General features: G+C 47.2%; 6 protein-coding genes across 6 annotated transcripts; 2 read left to right on the top strand and 4 right to left on the bottom strand.

The window, feature by feature from the left end:
* Positions 1–193: 193 nt before the first annotated feature.
* On the bottom strand, positions 194–1231 carry PSV08DRAFT_252739 (uncharacterized protein; the record flags this gene model as incomplete). The annotated part of the gene is made up of 1 exon (XM_014218302.1): positions 194–1231. The coding sequence occupies one exon, from the start codon at positions 1229–1231 to the stop codon at positions 194–196; it is 1038 nt and encodes a 345-aa protein (XP_014073777.1).
* Positions 1232–1790: 559 nt separating this feature from the next.
* On the top strand, positions 1791–3873 carry PSV08DRAFT_22221 (thiamine pyrophosphate enzyme, N-terminal TPP binding domain-containing protein). The gene is made up of 4 exons (XM_014218385.2): positions 1791–1817; positions 1870–2032; positions 2082–2375; positions 2424–3873. The coding sequence occupies exons 1-4, from the start codon at positions 1813–1815 to the stop codon at positions 3741–3743; spliced, it is 1782 nt and encodes a 593-aa protein (XP_014073860.1). The 5' UTR covers positions 1791–1812; the 3' UTR covers positions 3744–3873.
* Positions 3874–3995: 122 nt separating this feature from the next.
* Positions 3996–5878, bottom strand: PSV08DRAFT_366818 (Alpha/Beta hydrolase protein; the record flags this gene model as incomplete). Its single annotated transcript, XM_014218303.1, has 4 exons — positions 3996–4166; positions 4240–5617; positions 5670–5716; positions 5768–5878. 4 exons carry the CDS (start codon positions 5876–5878, stop codon positions 3996–3998), a joined length of 1707 nt encoding a protein of 568 aa, XP_014073778.1.
* A 522-nt stretch (positions 5879–6400) lies between these two features.
* Positions 6401–7770, bottom strand: PSV08DRAFT_252742 (uncharacterized protein; the record flags this gene model as incomplete). The annotated part of the gene is made up of 3 exons (XM_014218386.2): positions 6401–6890; positions 7113–7557; positions 7620–7770. 3 exons carry the CDS (start codon positions 7768–7770, stop codon positions 6401–6403), a joined length of 1086 nt encoding a protein of 361 aa, XP_014073861.2.
* A 976-nt stretch (positions 7771–8746) lies between these two features.
* On the bottom strand, positions 8747–9701 carry PSV08DRAFT_406114 (uncharacterized protein; the record flags this gene model as incomplete). Its single annotated transcript, XM_066093733.1, has 2 exons — positions 8747–9399; positions 9458–9701. 2 exons carry the CDS (start codon positions 9699–9701, stop codon positions 8747–8749), a joined length of 897 nt encoding a protein of 298 aa, XP_065947931.1.
* Positions 9702–11320: 1619 nt separating this feature from the next.
* On the top strand, positions 11321–11998 carry PSV08DRAFT_383316 (uncharacterized protein; the record flags this gene model as incomplete). The annotated part of the gene is made up of 1 exon (XM_014218311.2): positions 11321–11998. One exon carries the CDS (start codon positions 11321–11323, stop codon positions 11876–11878), a length of 558 nt encoding a protein of 185 aa, XP_014073786.2. The 3' UTR covers positions 11879–11998.
* Between the last annotated feature and the right edge of the window lie 6381 nt (positions 11999–18379).

The following is an 18379-nucleotide window of genomic DNA, read 5'->3' on the forward strand; positions in this document are numbered from 1 at the left end:
AGATGAAGAGACGTGGTGGGTATGAGATGCAGCGGCGTGGTTCCGGATTAGGCTAATTAGCGGCATGTCGGGTGAACAGGGCCGCATGTGCGAGCCGCAGGTCTGGGACGCCTAGTTCTCCGCTGGATAGCGGGATTGAAACACACGCGCTATTCATTGAGAGGATGATGGACTGAGAAGAAATGCATCTAGTTCAGGACTGGCCCGTGAGCTGGGTCTGCCATTTCGAGATGTACGTCGACGTCAACTTGTACATTTCTATAGTGTACGGCGATTCTGGATCCTCCATGTGCCGTAGTTTGTATGCCTTATTCGCCCAATCCGTGGCAGACGGCCAGTTTTCCAATTTGGCAAAGCTGAGGGCGACGATCCGGTAAGCTCTCGCGTAGTAGTCGGCAAGGCCTTCTGCTTGTACAAGCTGGGCCAGCTGAACACTCACTTCAGCGCTCTTGCGAGCATATTCTACTTCGGCCTTGGTCTTTGGGGGATCGAGAAGCAGCTGGCTATCAAACCTATCAAAAGCGTTTTTGATAGTGACGCGACGGTTGTCGCTGGCCTCGCTGGCTGCGCGCTTCTGAGCACATGCCTCACACTGGCATTTGAAGCCATATTGATCAAGTAGCTTCTGCCGGTCCTCTTGAGCAAGCAAAAGCGAAATGTAAGAGACGGAGAACTCTTCTCCAGCCTTGATCTTCCGGCTAGCAAAGACAATGTGCTGATTGAGCTTCTCGCTCCAGTAGTAACTCGTGTTTGGTCGACAGGAGTGGTTGATGCGAGCGATTCGAGGAAACAGGCTGAATTTGTCGCCGGTATTGTACGCATTAGTGCGGAATATGGTCCCCACTGTCTCTAACTGCGTGTTCACCGTACCGTTGGCATAATAAGACAGTGCCAAAACCTGCTCTTGTGCGCTGCGTGAAAGCGTTTTGAATTCGTCGTGGACTAGCTTTGCAACAGCAGCCATGGGATCCTCGCCTCCCTTTGTGAGTTTGGACCGGCTGATCCTGATGACGGGTGATTCGCGCATGACAACGTCGCCAACGTCAAGATCGCGCATAGCAAAGACACCCAGTCCTTTGCCCTTGATGGGCTCGACTACATAGACGTCTGGAGGCCCACTGCAGATATGACGCAGAAGATGGTTGGGTGTGTGGTGGTTCGAGCATGTTGCACTATAGGCAAGCGCGGACAATGGAAAAAAGACAGCGACAGAGGCGGATTTGACGAACATTGTGATTTTGGAAGTGATTTAGAAATTGAGTAAAAGGAATTGAGCAATGGGTGCTTTGAGCTTTTAGAGGCCTACCGTGATGGCGTACAAACACATGCTAGAGTTTGAAACGGGTTTCGTTTGGACATTTGTGCAACATGGCACTGGTGCAGAACCATACTCAGCCGTGTTACGAAACGCGAAAGTCTACAAATCTCTGAGACGGTGTTGCGTGGCTTTGATCGGCATTTGTAGTGTCGTAGTTCTGTGAGCGTGGTGATCATCTAGGGAAGAGCGGAAGCGTGTCGCCCCGCAGCACGGATACTTAGCACTACTACTACTACGCAGTAACGCGCGGCGCAAGTGAGGTGCGCTCGGGGTGAAGATAGTCCTTCTGGTTCATCCATGCAGTTGAAGACAAGAGGTGGAACAGCATTGACTTTCGACGAAAAATCCCCGGGCCGACGATTGATGTCATCCGACAACCGTTGCCGCGATCGCAGCTTCCCCGCGCCTGTGGGGCAACCAGCCGTTGTTAAACATGGCCGTCGCGGGGATACAATGCCCCTCCTCCAACTTTCTCCAGAAAACCATCAGACACCATGGTGTAAGCACAGACTATCTCGGTGCTGTATGGAACGCTCTCTAACCCTCCCTAGATACACTGCGTCCTTTGCCTTTTTTGAGGCCCTTTGGGAGTATGGCGTTAGCCATGTCTTTGTCAACCTCGGATCGGACCATCCTTCGATTATCGAGGCCATTGTCAAAGGCCAGAATGAGGCCAAGGGCCAATTCCCCAAAATTATCACGTGCCCCAATGAGGTGAATAGATTACATGCAGCCAAGGTTACACAATGGCTGATATGGTTAGATGGTTGCGCTGTCCATGGCCGATGGATATGCTAGGTTGACGGGCAAGCCCCAATGTGTCATTGTCCATGTCGATGTTGGAACACAAGGTCTTGGAGCTGCTGTCCATAATGCCTCGTGTGGACGCGCACCTGTTCTCATCTTTGCCGGCCTGTCTCCATTTACCATTGAGGGTGAGATGCGCGGAAGCAGGACCGAGTACATTCACTGGATACAGGATGTGCCAGACCAGAAACAGATTGTCGAGCAATACTGCAGATATACGGGCGAGATCAAGTCTGGGAAGAATGTCAAGGTGTGCTAGACGGCGACATGCAATGAGGAAACGCTAACAACAACATAGCAAATGGTCAACCGGGCCTTGTCCTTTGCCATGAGCGATCCAAAGGGGCCGGTATATCTGTACGGCGCGCGCGAGCCTATGGAGGAGGACCTAACCGCATACAAGCTCAAAAAGGACTACTGGGCACCCGTCGAGCCAGCTGCACTTCCTCCCAAAGGCGTCAAGGCAATCGCCGAAGCTCTGGTCAAGGCTCAGGAACCTCTTATCGTAACTGGCTACTCTGGTAGAAACCACGAAGCAGTGAAAGAGCTTGTTCGGCTGGCAGACAATGTCAAAGGCATCCGCGTGTTAGATACAGGAGGCAGTGACATGTGTTTCCCAGCAAACCACCCGGCGTGGCTGGGCCTGCGCTATGGTAATGATCCGGCCATCAAAACAGCCGATGTCATTCTAGTCCTTGACTGCGATGTACCATGGATCAACACACAATGCCACCCCAAAGACGATGCGAGGATTTTCCATGTTGACGTTGATCCGCTCAAGCAGCAGATGCCTGTCTTTTATCTTAATGCCATCCAACGCTATCAAGCCGATTCATATACGTCGCTAAACCAGCTAAATGAGTACCTGGAGTCGACTTTCAAGGACCAACTCACCAGTCAGCTCTTTGACAAGCGATGGTCGGCCCTGCAAGAGTCATACAAGAAGAAACTCGAAGTCATCGCTAGCGAAGCCAAGGTCGACGACAAAGGCCACTATGGCACATCTTACCTTTGCGCCCAGCTGAAGAAGCAATGCCCAGAGGATACCATTTGGGCCATTGAGGCTGTTACCCAAACCCGCTTTGTCGCGGACCAGATACAAGCGACATTGCCCGGATCATGGATAAACTGTGGCGGTGGAGGTCTTGGATGGTCTGGCGGTGGTGCCCTGGGTATCAAACTCGCGACCGACTATGAAGGCAAGAAAAAATTTGTATGCCAAATTGTTGGCGACGGCACATATCTCTTCTCGGTGCCAGGTTCCGTCTACTGGATCTCGCAGCGCTACAAGATTCCCGTTCTCACCATTGTGCTCAACAACAAGGGCTGGAACGCCCCGCGCCATTCCATGCTACTCGTCCATCCCGACGGTGAAGGCTCCAAAGTCAGCAACGAAGAGCTCAATATTAGCTTTGCGCCCACGCCAGATTACTCTGGTATCGCCAAGGCGGCAAGTGGTGGCGAGATATGGGCTGCGCATGCGAGCACAGCTGATGAGCTGGGCAAGCTTCTCCCGGAAGCTATCAAGTCGGTGTTGAGTGGTACTTCAGCTGTTTTGGATGCTCATCTTGAGGGTCCAGAAGGAAAGTATGGAGGTGGCAAGGGTCGTCTCAGTTGAAGAACTGGTCTATATCTCTGGGGCCAATGTGGCATTGATTATAGAATATGTGAGCATTGATTGACGCCGAGAGGTTAGATGGCGATGTTGGGACATGTGTCAAAGAACATAGTCATGTATTATCCCTGTATACAACTCTATCTAAATCCTGATCGTTGCATGCAGGTTGTCTATCTCTTGGATCCAACGCCGATGTACCTTTTCGATTGATCAGCAGCAACGACGGGAGCACTTCCATCATGAATATCGTACTCAGTTCATAAAAGGTGTAGTTCCAGTGGCATTGGAGAGCTTTGCAAGAGCGATCCATGGATTGGGCTCCTCAACCTCGCATACCGTGTTCGCAGGTGGAAGCGTTCCATCACGCATGTATTGCTTTTCGTGCTCGGAAACACACTTGATCGACTGGAAGTGTGCAGTATGCTGTGAAGACCAGTCAGTCAGCATCCCCCCCCTAAAAAAACACACACAAATCTCGAATGAAGGGAAAACTTACACCAACATTATCAAACACCAGCAGACCAGAACCAGGAAACTGGTCATTCATCTTCCTTGCCGCTGACAAAGGCGTAATAGGATCCGCAACCGAAGACACGAACAGGATAGGAGTATGCGTCCCATTCACTCTCGGTACCCCATCAAACCGCTGGCTCTCAGGCGACCTGACACGCATCTGACTGCACACCGGTCCACTCAGCGCTGCAACATGCAACCCACCATACCTACTCTTTTCATGCATCCCCTCCATAAACCCCCTGTACGCCTCAAACTCTGTATAATTCGACCGCCCATCCGAGTCCAAACACACGACCAGCGCCCTCCCCATGCGCTCATCGTAGCTCGGATTCAAGCTATTAACCTGCGCTTTGAGCGTAATGCTAGACAAGATGGCAACATCGCGATTCTGCAAAGCGAGAAGCAAGTAGTCCATTGCCACCACGGCAGCCGGGGTGAGATAGTACAGCGTGGCGAAGAACTGGCTCGTGATGTCGGTCCACTGCATCACATACGGAGTCGGGGCCAGCGCTCCGGGGACAGTCAGCGGGTTGCTTGGATCCGGGATCGCCTGGGCTACTGCAAACGGGCTTGTCTTTAGATCGTCGAGCAGCGCTTCGTACCGGTCTTGGATGGCGCGCGGAGACGACGCGTTTTGGTGGAATAAACAGAGTGCGGGGCCTGCGTCGAAACATTGCTGGAAGAAGTAGCCTGCGGCTTTGTCGCTGTCGTCTATGGCGGTTTCCCAGCCGCCGTCGTAGTAGTCGGCCAGATCGAGGACGCCGTCGATGATCATGCGGCCTACACGCTCGGGGTAGAGACTGGCGAAGGTGGGTCCGAGGATGGAGCCGTAGCTTATGCCGTAGTACCAGAGTTTTGCTTCCTCGGGTGCTTTTCCCGTGTCGGTGGCGCGCAGCTGGATGTAGTGTAGCATGTCTTGTGCTGCGGCGACGGTGCTGGCGTAGCGTGCGGTGCCGTTTACAGCGTACATGTCTGAGCACCATTTTCCGTATCCGAGGAGGGATTGGTGGTGGGTTTTCAGTGCTTTTTCAGAGGTTATATCTGCGAGACCTAGGGGTTCTTCGAGGATGGCATTGCGGGTTTGGAAGGCGTAGCCGGGGAAACAGTCGCTGGATGGTTCGCTGTTGTTGATGCCGCGGGGGTCGATGCCTACGAGAGAGTAATCGGTCCCAATTTTGGCTTCGATTGCGGCGGAGCTGAAGAGAATCATGCTCACGGATGAGCCGCCGGGGCCGCCAGGGTTGACGAGGACTTCTTGTGCGTTGGGTGTTGGACCGGGTTTCTTGATGATGGCGATGTTGAGGGTACCGGCGGTTTTGTTGGCGTAGTCGCGTGGTACTTCTAGCAAGGCACATGTACTGGCAATGTTAATTGGCCTTTGTTCTTCTCAAAATATCGGACTGTTCATACAAGTTGTTGTAACATGGGGACCAAGCAAGCGATGGGCTCGCGGTCAACTGTGTATGTGTAAGTCTCCATCGATTTTGACACGAACAGATGAAACTTACTTCGGAGAAATCGTAAACCATACTGGCATTTCCTGTTGAATTCAGAGGGGAGCCGAGGCCCAGCGGCAACATGGCAGCAATTGCTGCTGTATACTGTGTGTACGCTTTCATGATGCACTTAGTCTTTGAAAAGCGCGAAAGAAGGTCTGATAGTAGATGATAGAACACAACAAGAAACTACTCCATCTTCTTATACATGTCTACCCTTTCCAAGAACGTGAATTGCAAGGTCGCCGAGTGATGCAATAAGCTGCATTTTAGCCCCAACCGTACACCAGAATAGCAAATGCATTGCAACAAGCAAGCCACTACGTATGTTCAGCTCTGCTCCACAACAAGGCTGTGCCTTTCTCCTGTAGATTCTCTTCCAGATCCAGTAGTATTACTGCATTTTATCAAAGCCACTACCCCGACGCTACTGTTGGGGCCTGATGTCTTGGCCATCATGTTTTCCAAATCAGGTCTAGTGCAATGGCGGTGCTTGGGGAAGTGGCACGCCTCGTGTGCGCATGCACCGTTCACGAATCCTATAGGAGGTATTTTGAATTGCTGCCAAGAGCAGTGAGGTCAATTGTGTGATGCCCAAAATAATAGTGCATAACCCAGGGAGAGACCAAGTAGGTCAAATAGTTATCATAAGATTATACTAGTAGTAGCTTGTAGGCGAATCGCTAGTGGAGGTGGAACTTTCGTGTCGTCGGGGAGCTGGCATTTAATGGCCTTCATCAACAGGAATTGTGCATCGACAGCTTCGTTTTGCATCTCCATGGTCGTGATGCGTCCCATCTCCATAGTGGTATAGCCTAAATTCTCCAGCTTGGAGGAGGGTGGGCGCTCGGGAGCGGCTTGATCAGTGGTCTCGTTGCTGGTGCCTTTGTCGTCGATAGGCTTGTTGGCATATGTGGTCTTAGAGTCAGTGGTCTCGTTGACAGTCTTGCTTTCCACAGCCTTGTCAAGATCAGTCCTCTTCTTAGTCTTCTTTTCTTCTGTTCTCTGGAAGTGCACTTGCTTCTCGTGACGCGAGATGCTGATGATGGCACCCTCGACCTCGAAATTGCCAATGTATGGGAGTACGATTGCCCCGATTTGTTGAATTTTGAAAGTAACGGTCGTGGAGAACGAACTTCCTGAAGTTGCTGGTGGTTAGGCCCAGCCACCTAACGTTTCGCACATGTACTCCCTCTCCAGCCCATTCACAGTTAGCCAATAAATCCATTATATTACACAAAACATGACCCGATCTAACACTCGCCGGCCCCTGGACCTTCCTCTGATGAATAGAGCTCATCACGTGTAAGTTCTTCTGATCAAATCAAGTTTGTTTTTGATGAGTTGGATTTCGGACTGAAGCTTGTTCATTTCATCTTTGATGGCCAGAGTATATGTATCAAGCTTATGTTTGAGAACTACAAGGTCTGGTCGATGCTTTTGAACATTTTCAATGGTGTTTTCCACGGCAGCAGTGAACCAATTAATGAGGGTGTTGATGTGTTGAACATCCAACTTCTGGTTTCTAACCTGTTTCATGGCGTATTTGAAAGTGTAAGTGATTGTATCAAGTTTGTGTTGGATCGATTGAAGGTCTGGATTGTCGTGTCGAAGCTTATCCACGATATCTTTGATGCTGGCGTCATGTTCTTCGACTCTTGCCTTCATGATGTCAAGTCTATGACTCAGTTGCAAGATATCCAAATTGGCAGTCGACAGTGAGTGCGCGACAGTCCAGTTTGGGATCCTATACAAGAAGATAATGGCAGTAACACAGGTCAAGATAGTCACGAGCTTATACCCTACGGTTTCTAGTATTAGCTCTGATATACATACTACCTTAGAGTTTATATTGAATACTTACAGCAGTCTAACTGTGCCCAAAAGCGTCGCTTTTCACGGTCGAATTTGGTACTTTCGGGTTCTTTCATAGGCACAAGTGGAGCACGTGGTTGAATGCAAGGTGGTCGAGTGGAGTCTGTGGATGCAACAGGGTCGGGCTGCTTTTGAGTCATTTTACTAGCAGCAAGTACGTAACGTCAAATCGAGGAAGGCGCGAATAGTGGAAGCTGCAGGTTAAGAAACTTCGAGAGAACAGAATAAAGGGGCAGAGAGCACAAGATCAAGTAGGAGACAGAGTAGGATGAAAAGTCCCTTGGGTCGGCATCTTGTGTGAATAAGTGAAATTTTGCCTCCTGAGCCATGGTTGGCTATATTCGAGCACCTAATAGGATACCTGTTAAAGGATGAGCACATGAATTGAAACGGAATTACTGGTATGGTTACTATACAATTAATGAGAGTGGTGGTTCGTCGGTCGATGACGTAGCGTTATCGTTTGTTGGGTGTAGGCAACCACAGTATTGAAGACATTGAGGATGTATTGACAGATAATGGATCTCCAGCCGATGCCTAGTTCCTTCATTTTTCATGAACTGATCGGCAATATGGAGTTGTTAGTACGTTCGTGAGGGCTGGGTGCTATCAACTCGCAGTGGTCGATAGGTTGCACTGTAGACAATTTTCCTTTTGGGTAAGATTCTGATGGGGCCAGCTTTGGGCAGTTTTCCGGGCTGGACCTCGATGGTGCCGCAGGTTCAAAACGATCGTGCAATGTGTTCAGGGGAGCACTACGCAATGGAGGCGGGGCGGTACTGCGCAATGCAGATCGAAAGAGCAGATAGCAGATGCTAGGTTGAAATGCTAGAACCAAGAAAGGCAGTAGGGACAGACAGGTAGTCAAAACTGTAGCAGTATGATGATGGATTTGGAAGAGCTGCCGAGTGGCTGGGCTAACTACTAGTACTAATACTACTACTGCTACTACGAGATATCCGCCGATGCCCTGCGCCCTTTGGAGTACCCTCCTTGATCTGCTTCTCGAGATGCGATGTTTTTCATATCACTAGGTCACCACTCTAACGAACCACCCCTGTGTATGACTCGATCTAACACTAGCCAGTCCTAGGACCGTCCCTTGATGGCTAGAGCTCACCATGCGTCGGTAGGCTCTTGTAAGATGGGCTTGCGCTCGGTAACGAGTGTGGAGTTCATGAACGTGATGTCTGATTGAAGTGTGTCCATTGTGCACTTCGTGGTGGTATCAAACTTGGCGATCAACGAATCAAACTTGGCGATCAACGAATCAAACTTGGCGATCAACGAATCAAACTTGGCGATCAACGAATCAAACTTGGCGGTGAGCGAATCAGGCTTCATGTCGGGAAGTTGAACATCTGGATGCAGATGACTAGGATTTGAATCTTGGTCCTGAGGTCGTCCACCAATGTCTTGTAATTTGGCCGTGAACTTATCAAGTGCCGCTTTCAATTTGGGATCCGTATCCGGGCGTTCACACTGTTCTCTATAGTGTTTGACGAAGGCCGTGAAGTTATCAAGGTCCACCTTTTTACGTCGATTATCCGTGGTATAAGGCATAGACTCTGGCGTGTTGATCGTGAAGTGATGGTCATGCGATGCAATGGTTTCCGTCACGACGTTGAGGGTATGGGTAGGCACTCGAATGTCTTGGTTGATGTTCGACATCGTGTTGGCTGACGTTGTGTGCCTGGTAGCCCAATTCGGCGCCGTGTACAGAAGAATGAGGGTACCGATTGCGAGGCAGAAGTTCAGGGACTTGAAGACTATAGTTTCCAATGTTAGCTATGATCTACTGCTTTGGAACATGTGCTATGTACTCACGTAAGTCTCCATATAACGAAATACGCCGCTGCTCACGGTCGAACTTGCTTGCGTCGGGTTCGCCTGTGGGTACGGGTTTGAGGGACCACATAGTTGCGTGTGATGGAATTGCAAATTCGCCTTTGAGCTGCTTGTAAGGGGGTGGAGCGGAGTTAATGGATGGAGCAGAGTTAATGGATGGAGCAGAGTTAACGGATGGAGTGGAGTTGGTGGATGCAGCAAGGTCGGGATGCTTTTGAGTCATTTTATTGGCGGCAAGAGAGTGACGTAAATGGAGGGAGGTGCGGGAGGTGAAGTCAGTCGAGGAGGGAGCAGACGGTGGAAGCTGCAGACGGTGGAAGCTGCAGGTCAAGAAACTGCGAGAGGACAAAATGAGAAGTCAGAGAGCGCCGGATTAAATAGGAAAGAGAGCGAGCGAGATGAAAGGATCCATAGGTCGGCGTCCTGCAAAAACAAGGGAGGTTTGCTTCCTAAACCACGGTTGGCTATGTTCGGACCACTAATACGATACCTGTTTATGGATCAGCGAATGACTCAAGAAGAACAAAAGTGGAATGGTTACTATACAATCAATGAGAGTGGTTGTTTGTACTAGACTAGGAAAATGCTTCTCCTGGACTTGGCTTTCGGGCTGGACTGCGTTTGCCCTTTCGCGCGCTCCGTTTCTCCACACGATTCGATGGTGCAGTCAAAGAAGCTGAAGACGCTCGGGTATACCGGCGTCCGGAGCTGCTAGGTTGCGATGTTCGTAGTTTGTATAGATCGCGTTGGGGGTCGATGCTGAGGTCCTTTAGTTCTCGTGAACTAATAGTTGGCATTGGGTCGTGAGTGAATAAGTGTTAGGTGCCATCAAACTCGCGGAGCTGACAGGTTACACTGTAGATAAGTTTTTCCTTTTCGGTAAAGTCTGCTAGGGGCCTGCTTTGGGCTGATTGTCCGGGCTGGACCTTGACGGTGCCACGGCTTCGATGTCGATCGCGCAATGCGTTCAGCGACGCTACGCAATATAGGCCGAGGGGTAGGACGACACTGCGCAATGCTGATCGAAGCTGGAGCAGCTATCAAATGTCACGGCCGGTACGGCAGTCAAAAACGGACAAGTATATCGAAACAGTATTATACAAGTGTATCTATCTCGGAACTGCGGGGGTGAGGCTAAGTAGTACGTATCCCAGCCAAGGTGCTATACCCAAACAGGGTGAGTCATGGCAACGTCATAACAGAAATGTCAAGATGCGTTGCTTGTCGAGAGATGAAAGAGGCAAACACATCCCGCAAAGGCTCCATAAGACAGCTGTAACCAAAGTCCGTGATTCAGAATTTGCCAAAAATCTTCTCCAGAGCCTTGGAGATAGCCATGTTCGTCTTAGGGATGCGGAAGTTCACATGTCGAAGATGCAACTTGGAGGGGAGACAGAATTCGGCATGAATCGGCTCCAGCTCGCTCGTGTTGCATGTTCATGGTTCAATCATTCCAATGTGGCTCCAAAATGAGATGGATTGGAAAATGAAGTAGGCACTCAAAGGCATCAAAGACCTGGACTCAACCCAGCTCATGGGACGGAAGCTCGATGTCTGTATCAGCCAGTTCGGTCCTTGCAAGTGGACAATATTGACCTGAACACTAATGAAGCGGGACTTCGACGCTTTCTTCTTTCTCAAAAGCCTGTTGACATAACTTGGAGGCCTGAATCCCACATGTTGACTGCAGAACAGCTAAAAGAAAAAGCTATCACGGAATCTCGATGTCACGGTACTCTCACAGAAGAGTGTATATATTCTCAGTTCACAAAGGGGGCAAAGTAGAACAAACGTCTCGCCAAGCCCAGCGAAGCAGAGGCAGCACGTAGTGCGGTCAAGAAGATGCACAGAACCCGCCTCGCTCCCAGCTTCAATAATAAGATGCAAGTTACTCCTCTCGTATCCATCAAATTGTTGACCTCCTCTCGAACCCTAGCAGCCATTCGGACACAGCTGAACTCTCTTGTTGACCAAACATGGCGAACGGATCACGTCCAGATCAAAAGCTACGAAGCTCCAGGCAAACAATATGCCCAAATCCGGATTTTTGGGCAGTCCAGAGAACCAATTGCTAAGGCCAAGTCGGCCGTGGAGAAGCTCCTTGCGGGCCAGATCGCCGCCGATGGAAATGGCCCAATCACAAAACCGGCCTACTTCAGACATTCATTAAAGAGCTTTCTGAACAATCTCGGAGCCGCAAATGGTGTTTTCATACACCAGGATCTGCGTCGATCGGTTCTCCGACTACACGGAGACGACACGGGTATCAAACAAGTCGAACACGCTCTGGTGGCGAAACGTGCAGAACTCCAAGAACGTTCCAACACTAGCATTACTGATCTCGAGGCTCTGGCGTTTGCCCTAAAACGGGGGTTTCGAAAAATTGTCGCTGCTCTTTGAAAGAACAAAGTCAAGTTGGATATCATCAGCAATCCGAAGCGAATCATTGTCGAAGTCTTCACAAAAGATGTGGTCCAGATACAGGAAATCCTGACCTCGTCCGCATCTTCTACCTTGGAAACACAGATCTTCGGGCTCTCCATCAGCGGTGAGGACTCCGAGCTGTTATACCAGGTCTGTGTCACCCCACCAGAAGATCCTATCAAGACGCCATGCGGCCATTTCTAGTGCAGTTCCTGACTCGTGTCACGGAACACGTTTGCCGATTATTCAGCGCTAAATTGCCTCGGTGAGGGCGCCGCCTGTGGCGCTCCAATAAATCTTGCTGACTTGAGAAAGTTCTTTCTGGGAACAAATACAACAATCTTCTGCAGAAATCCCTGACCTTATACCTCCGTTGTCGAAAAACTGAATTCTAATACTGCTCTACACCAGACTGCGACAGCTTCTACAGAATCCCAACCATTAAAATCCCCGAACCTTTGACTGCCATGGTTACCCTAGCTCGATCTGCACTAGCTGCCATCAAAATCCCTACGCCGGACTCACATGCGAGGCCAACAAAGCCCTGATCAAAGCTGACTACTTACACTGTGCTACATGGTACAAGTTATGTGTGTGGAGACGCGCTAAAATGAAGATCAGGTTCTTCTTCGGATGACTAAAGCAGATTACTATGTAATTACAGAGAAAGTCTTCGTAATCGCGACTCTAAAAGGCATAGAACGGGATCTCTCTAGTACACTAGCGCTTACTCTTCACCCTGGCCTTTGTTGTCCCCTTGTTACTACACGCTGAGCACGAAAGTGTTTGATGTGGGGCGGCAGCCACAGTGTAGATCATATCCCAATCAAGTAACTGAATATATTTCAATACTTAGTATACCCACCTTAAGCCGCAATTATAGCTTCGCATTGAGCTCTTATAGTATTTACTAGTGACTATAATATATTTAGTGTAATAGCTTCCTAGGCTTCTATTACAATCGTCCAAAGTTTCTTTAGGCTTACTCTAGAGAGCTCTAGATATTTCTCCTCTATCTAATTGTCTATCCTTACCTATACCGTCTTAATAGGGTTTAAATCTAGTGAGTTAGTAGGCTAAAATATTAGCTTTACGCCTTATTTTTAAAGAAGTGCTCTAGTGTCTTTTACTCTATAGGATAATGCGTTATCTTATATAAAAAGTAGCTCTAGATTAATAGATATCTATTTAGATATAAGAGGCACGATATATTTATAATAGCTAGCTCTATTAATCGTGCTCTAGTCCTTCTCCTAAAAGACGTAAGGACTTTTAGCACTACTATTAAAGCTGCTCTAAAACATCTAGCCTCCCCGTAGGCGTATTTTATCTACTATATAGGTAGGATCTAGTCGCTTATAATTCTGCTAAGTTATATATAGGTGCTGGTAGAGGGCTCTAGTTGTAACGGCGCAGGCAAGATAAATTAGATTTATTTTAGACATAGGGTCACTTTAGAGGCATATAGGAGTGCGTAGAATATAAGTAATCTAAGATTTAATTTAACACCTATAGGCCTTATACAAAAGGATATTAAAAAACTACTAGATAAGCTATTATAGACAGCGGGCTTTTATATCTTTACAGTTCCTACTAGTTTCTAAGAGAAACTAGTTTAGATCTTATTTAGATATTAGTTATATTAGTAGCTTAGCTATTATACTACCCCCCCCCCTTCTTTAATAGCTTATCTTAAGCTATTAAGAACTTTTACTATAAAACTATCTAAACTTTTTACCTATAATATTACTACCTACTATTTTACTTAATTTAAAATAGAGGCTAGTGTTTTTCTACGCACGTAATATTAGTCTATTTATTTACCTATAGAATATATTAATACTACGCTGCCTTACCTCTATAATAATAATAATAATAAAACTTTTTCTATATCTATATATATATATATATATATATATATATATATTATACTACTTTACTACTCTACTAGTACGTTACTAGAGGCGTATTACCTTATCTATCTTTATTTACTTCGTACTTTTACACGTAGCGTCTTTAACGTTAATTTTAATTTTAACTTAGAGGGGTCTAAGAAGTATAATTATTATACTTAGTAGAAGAAGAAGTACTTACTTATAAGTTTAACTACCTTTATTAGTAATAATAGTTTACTAACTTAGCTAAGTTCTAGAGTACGTTGCTAATAAGTTTATAGATTTTATTACTACTATAGACTATTACGCTATTACCCGCAAGAGTAAGAATCTAGATACTAATTATTACTCTACTAAGAAGGTAGTAGAGAAGGCTACTTTAGTTTTAGCCTACTAAGTCTAAGTAACTTATAGTTAAGAGAAGGAGTTATTAGTTATATAACTATTAGCTACTAGCTACTAAGTCCTAGTAGAGATTTAGGGCTACTTTAGTTATTTAAAGAATTAAGTAGTAGGCCTAGAGTAGGCTATTACTAGCCTTATAGCTACTCTAGCTTCTATTTCTTATTATTAGTTAAGTTAAGGTAGGAGGAGAAGTAGTAAGAAGAGGAAGAATTTAGACGTAGTCACGTAGTCTATTTTTAACTACTATAGCCTAGAGAAGAATAGTACTACTACTACTACTTCTAAGTTAGAGGTTTAAGTAATAGTAGGGGGTCTAGAGAGGTTTAAGTTCTTTTTATAGAAGTTTTTAGTCTATTTTAAATACCTATTATAAATCTTAATTTTTTTTTTCTTTTCTTTAAATTTAATTATTTTATAGTAAAGTTATATTATCTTTATCTTATTCTTAAGTCTAAATTTACCTTAATAAGGCTTAAAGTAGTTCTAGTTTAGTTAGGTTTTATTTATAGAAGAGTTTAAGTTTATAAGATACTCTTATAAAGTTAGAGATAGACTACTAAGTAGAGTTTAAATTATATCTAACCTACTTTACTTAATACTTTAAATTTAAGTAATATAACTTACTAGCTAAGATTTCTTTTACTTTCTACTTTTCTATACTATAGATTAGAATACTTAAGAGTTTAAGTACTTCTTATCTTAAAAGAAGATCTTAGAGGTCTTTATATAAAAGTTCTAAAGTAAAGATATTATAAATTTAAGATGTTACACGGGGTTGGGTGCTAATACTTCTCTGGCTCGATCCGGGTTAGGGCGAGTAGGAATAGGGACTAGCTCCGTGAGAGTTGTCTGGCGATTCGTAGTGGAAAAGAGTTATGGATGTAACTGGGGTTTGACAACGCTAATCTATTCGATAGACTAACATGTAACTATCTTGTGAAGTAACAATACTAGTAAGAAAGTACAATTTGAGTTGACCATAACGAGAGTAATAATGAAATCTATCTATCCTTATATCCTTATTGCTTCTAGTCCTGACATCTGTGGCATCTCCTAAACGTCCTGGCATCTGGAGATGTTCGAGATGTCCTGGCATCTTAAGATGTCGTGGCATCTGCCTTCTTGGCGAGATGTCCGATCTTGGCGAGATGCCAGATCACGTGATCCTCGCCCTGCGATGATTATTACCTTCTGACGTGGACGTCTATAGGCTCCTTGCCTTCCATCCTTCGTTAAGGAGAGAATCCTTCTTGTTACTTGTAACATTATCCCCCCTCTTAGGCGTATCGTCCCGATACCCTGGATTATCGTTTTGCTGTGCCGCGTGTTGAAGCGCTGGCTGCATATAAGGTCGGTAGGCCCCGGGCCATTGTAACCGTCCCTTCCTGACTCTAGCCTTCCTAACCATGCCCAAGGTCCAAAAGCCCCGTGCTCCTCGTGCTCAGACTTCGACTGAACAGAAACGTGCTCGTGCTGCGCGAGCGGAAGAGGAGGGTCTTGAAATGGATTTTCGGTGTAAGCGCTGTGAAGAGAAAAAGCTCCGTTGCTTCGTTGAAACGTCCTCCGGTCGTTGTGCTGGGTGCATCTCGGTTGGTGCTGAGTGTAGTTTATTCGTTTCCGAGAAAGAGTGGGAAGAAGTGCAGGCTGAGCAAGAGCGCAAAGAATTGGAGGTTGCTCAAGCTGAAGAGCGTCAGGCTCTAGCTGCTGCTGAGGCGTCTCGCCTACGTCGCGAACTTCTTGAGGTGAAGAATAGGAAGCGTGCCTTTGCGCGTCGTGATCTGGCGATAATTGCTGTCCAAGATCGTGCGAAGGAGCAGGCCGAGGGGAGCTCAGCCCCTGGGGGTACGGGCCTTCCTGTTGTCGAACCACCGCTATCCGAACCGTCGGCTGATCTGGGCGGGTTACAGGCTGATTTTTTCGATCCTTCTTTTGACTATTCTTTCCTCTTCCCCGAGGGTCTGCCCCTCGTTTCTCCGGGTGTCTCCGGTGGTATTCACGTACCAGTGACTTGCAGTTCGTCAGATTTCCTTCAGGTTCCCAAGTGTTCTGGCTCTCTGGCCATCCTTGCCACTTGACCAAGTACTTCCACTGACTACCGATTTTCCGCAGGTCCTTGATTTCCTCGACCTCGTACTCGTCGTCTTCGAGCTCTATATCCGTTGCTAGCTCGGCATCTGGAGGTGCTGGTTCCAGGAGTTTCTTGTGAAAGACAGGGTGGATTCGCATGCCTTGTGGGAGTTTCAACTTGTAGTTTACTTTTCCTATTTCCTCTAGGATTTCGAATGGTCCTATTCGGAGGTTGTCCAATTTCCTGCATGGTCGTTTAGTTTTCAGGTTTTGTCGTGACAGGAAAACTTTGTCCCCCTTCTTAAAGGTTGGTCCCTCAATCCTTAGTTTATTCGCTGCTTTGGATGTCGTGAGGTTCCGTTGAGCTATGTTCTTGCTCAATTCTTCGTGCAGTTCTCGCATAAGCTTCGCCTTGTCGTCTGCTCCTACCGCGATACTTTCAATGTCCTTTGGGTCTCGATGAGCAACCGGCTCATATCCGTAGTTCGCGTAGTGCGGCGAATGCTTTGTCGTTGCGGATTTCGTGCTGTTGTAGGCCAATTGCGCTGTTGGTAGCAACTCTACCCAGTTGTCCTGCAATTTGTTGGCGTATATTCGTAAGTACTGTTCTAATGTCTGATTCGTCCTTTCCGTCTGGCCGTCTGTTTCCGGGTGAAAGCTTGTCGAAAGCTTTTTCTTAACACCTAACTTTGCCAAGAACGTGCTCCAGTATTTAGACGTAAACAGTTTATCACGATCGGTGATGAACTCTTCAGGTATCCCATGCTCTGACACCATTGCCTTAGAAACTTCGTACGCGCACTCGTCTGCCGTAATTGTTTCTTCTGTGGGCACAAACTTTGCTCCTTTAGTCAATCGACACACGATGACTAGGACTGTGTCGCATAATCGTCCGGATCCTGGTTCTCGCGATTTCGGGAGCTTCACTATGAAGTCCATCGTTACACTTGTCCATGGTCTAGATGGTGGCTGTAAGGGTTGTAACAGGCCGTAGGGCTTATGTCTCTTGGGCTTGTTCTGGTGACATGCCAAACAGTTGCCTAGTATTTCCTGCACCTTCGTACGCATACGTGGTATCGCAAACACCTTAGACAGTCGTCTAACCATTTCTTCGATTCCTGCATGTCCGTATTCCTTGGACTCATGCAGTTCCTTGATGAGACTCGATCTCATATGTTCAGGTACATGTACCTTATTTGGATCCTGGATTTCTCGCTTATCTGGTAATAGTCCGGCGAGATCATTTTCTCCTTCCTTGGGTATCCATTCCGTGGCTTTTCGCTGCCATTGCTGCTGTAGCGTTTCTACCTGCTCGGCCACCTTGGCTGTCTTAGCCAGTTCCGGCTGGTTGTACTTTAGACTGCCGTCGGGCATCGTCCTAAGTAAGGCGTCATGTGGTTCCCTATGACCCTCTTCGCGCAAATCAGACCTTCTACTTAAAGCGTCTGCTGCTCCGTTGAGCGTTCCCGCGCGGTGCGTAATCTTGAAGTCGAACTAAGCAAGCGTCTCAGCCCATCGGACTTGTCGTCGGTTGAGTTTCTTCGTTGTCATGAAACTCGTCAGATTCTGGTGATCGGTAAAAACCTCGATCGTGTCGGGGAGTCCTAGCAGGTACACCTCCCATTGTTCAAAGGCATCGACTACTCCAAGTAGTTCCTTATCGTGAACATCGTAGTTGAGTTCTGCTCCTGAGAACTTTCGTGAATGGTAGAACACCGGTCTCCATTTCTTATCTGGGCACTGCTGTGACAATACAGCTCCGAGTGCATAGTCAGACGCGTCGGTCTCGACTCTGGTGGGTCGTTGAGGGCTGTACATCTCGAGTACAGGCGCCTCCAGGAATATCTGCTTGATCCGATCAAAAGCCTCCTGATGTTCCTGATTCCATTTGAAACCTATTTCCTTTTTCGTAATCTCCGTAAGGGGTGCCGTGATCTTTGAGTAATCTTTTATGAACTTTCGATAATAGTTCGCAAATCCTAAAAAGGATTGAACATCCTTGACTGTGTTGGGTTTTGGCCATTCCTGTACAGTCTGTATCTTCTTTGGGTTCATTTTCACTCCTTCGGTTGAGATGATGAATCCGAGGAATTCCGTTTCCTGAGTGTGA

This window comes from Bipolaris maydis (assembly GCF_028858645.1).
Source record: "Bipolaris maydis strain C4 unplaced genomic scaffold PSV08scaffold_19, whole genome shotgun sequence".
Classification (NCBI taxonomy): domain Eukaryota; kingdom Fungi; phylum Ascomycota; class Dothideomycetes; order Pleosporales; family Pleosporaceae; genus Bipolaris; species Bipolaris maydis.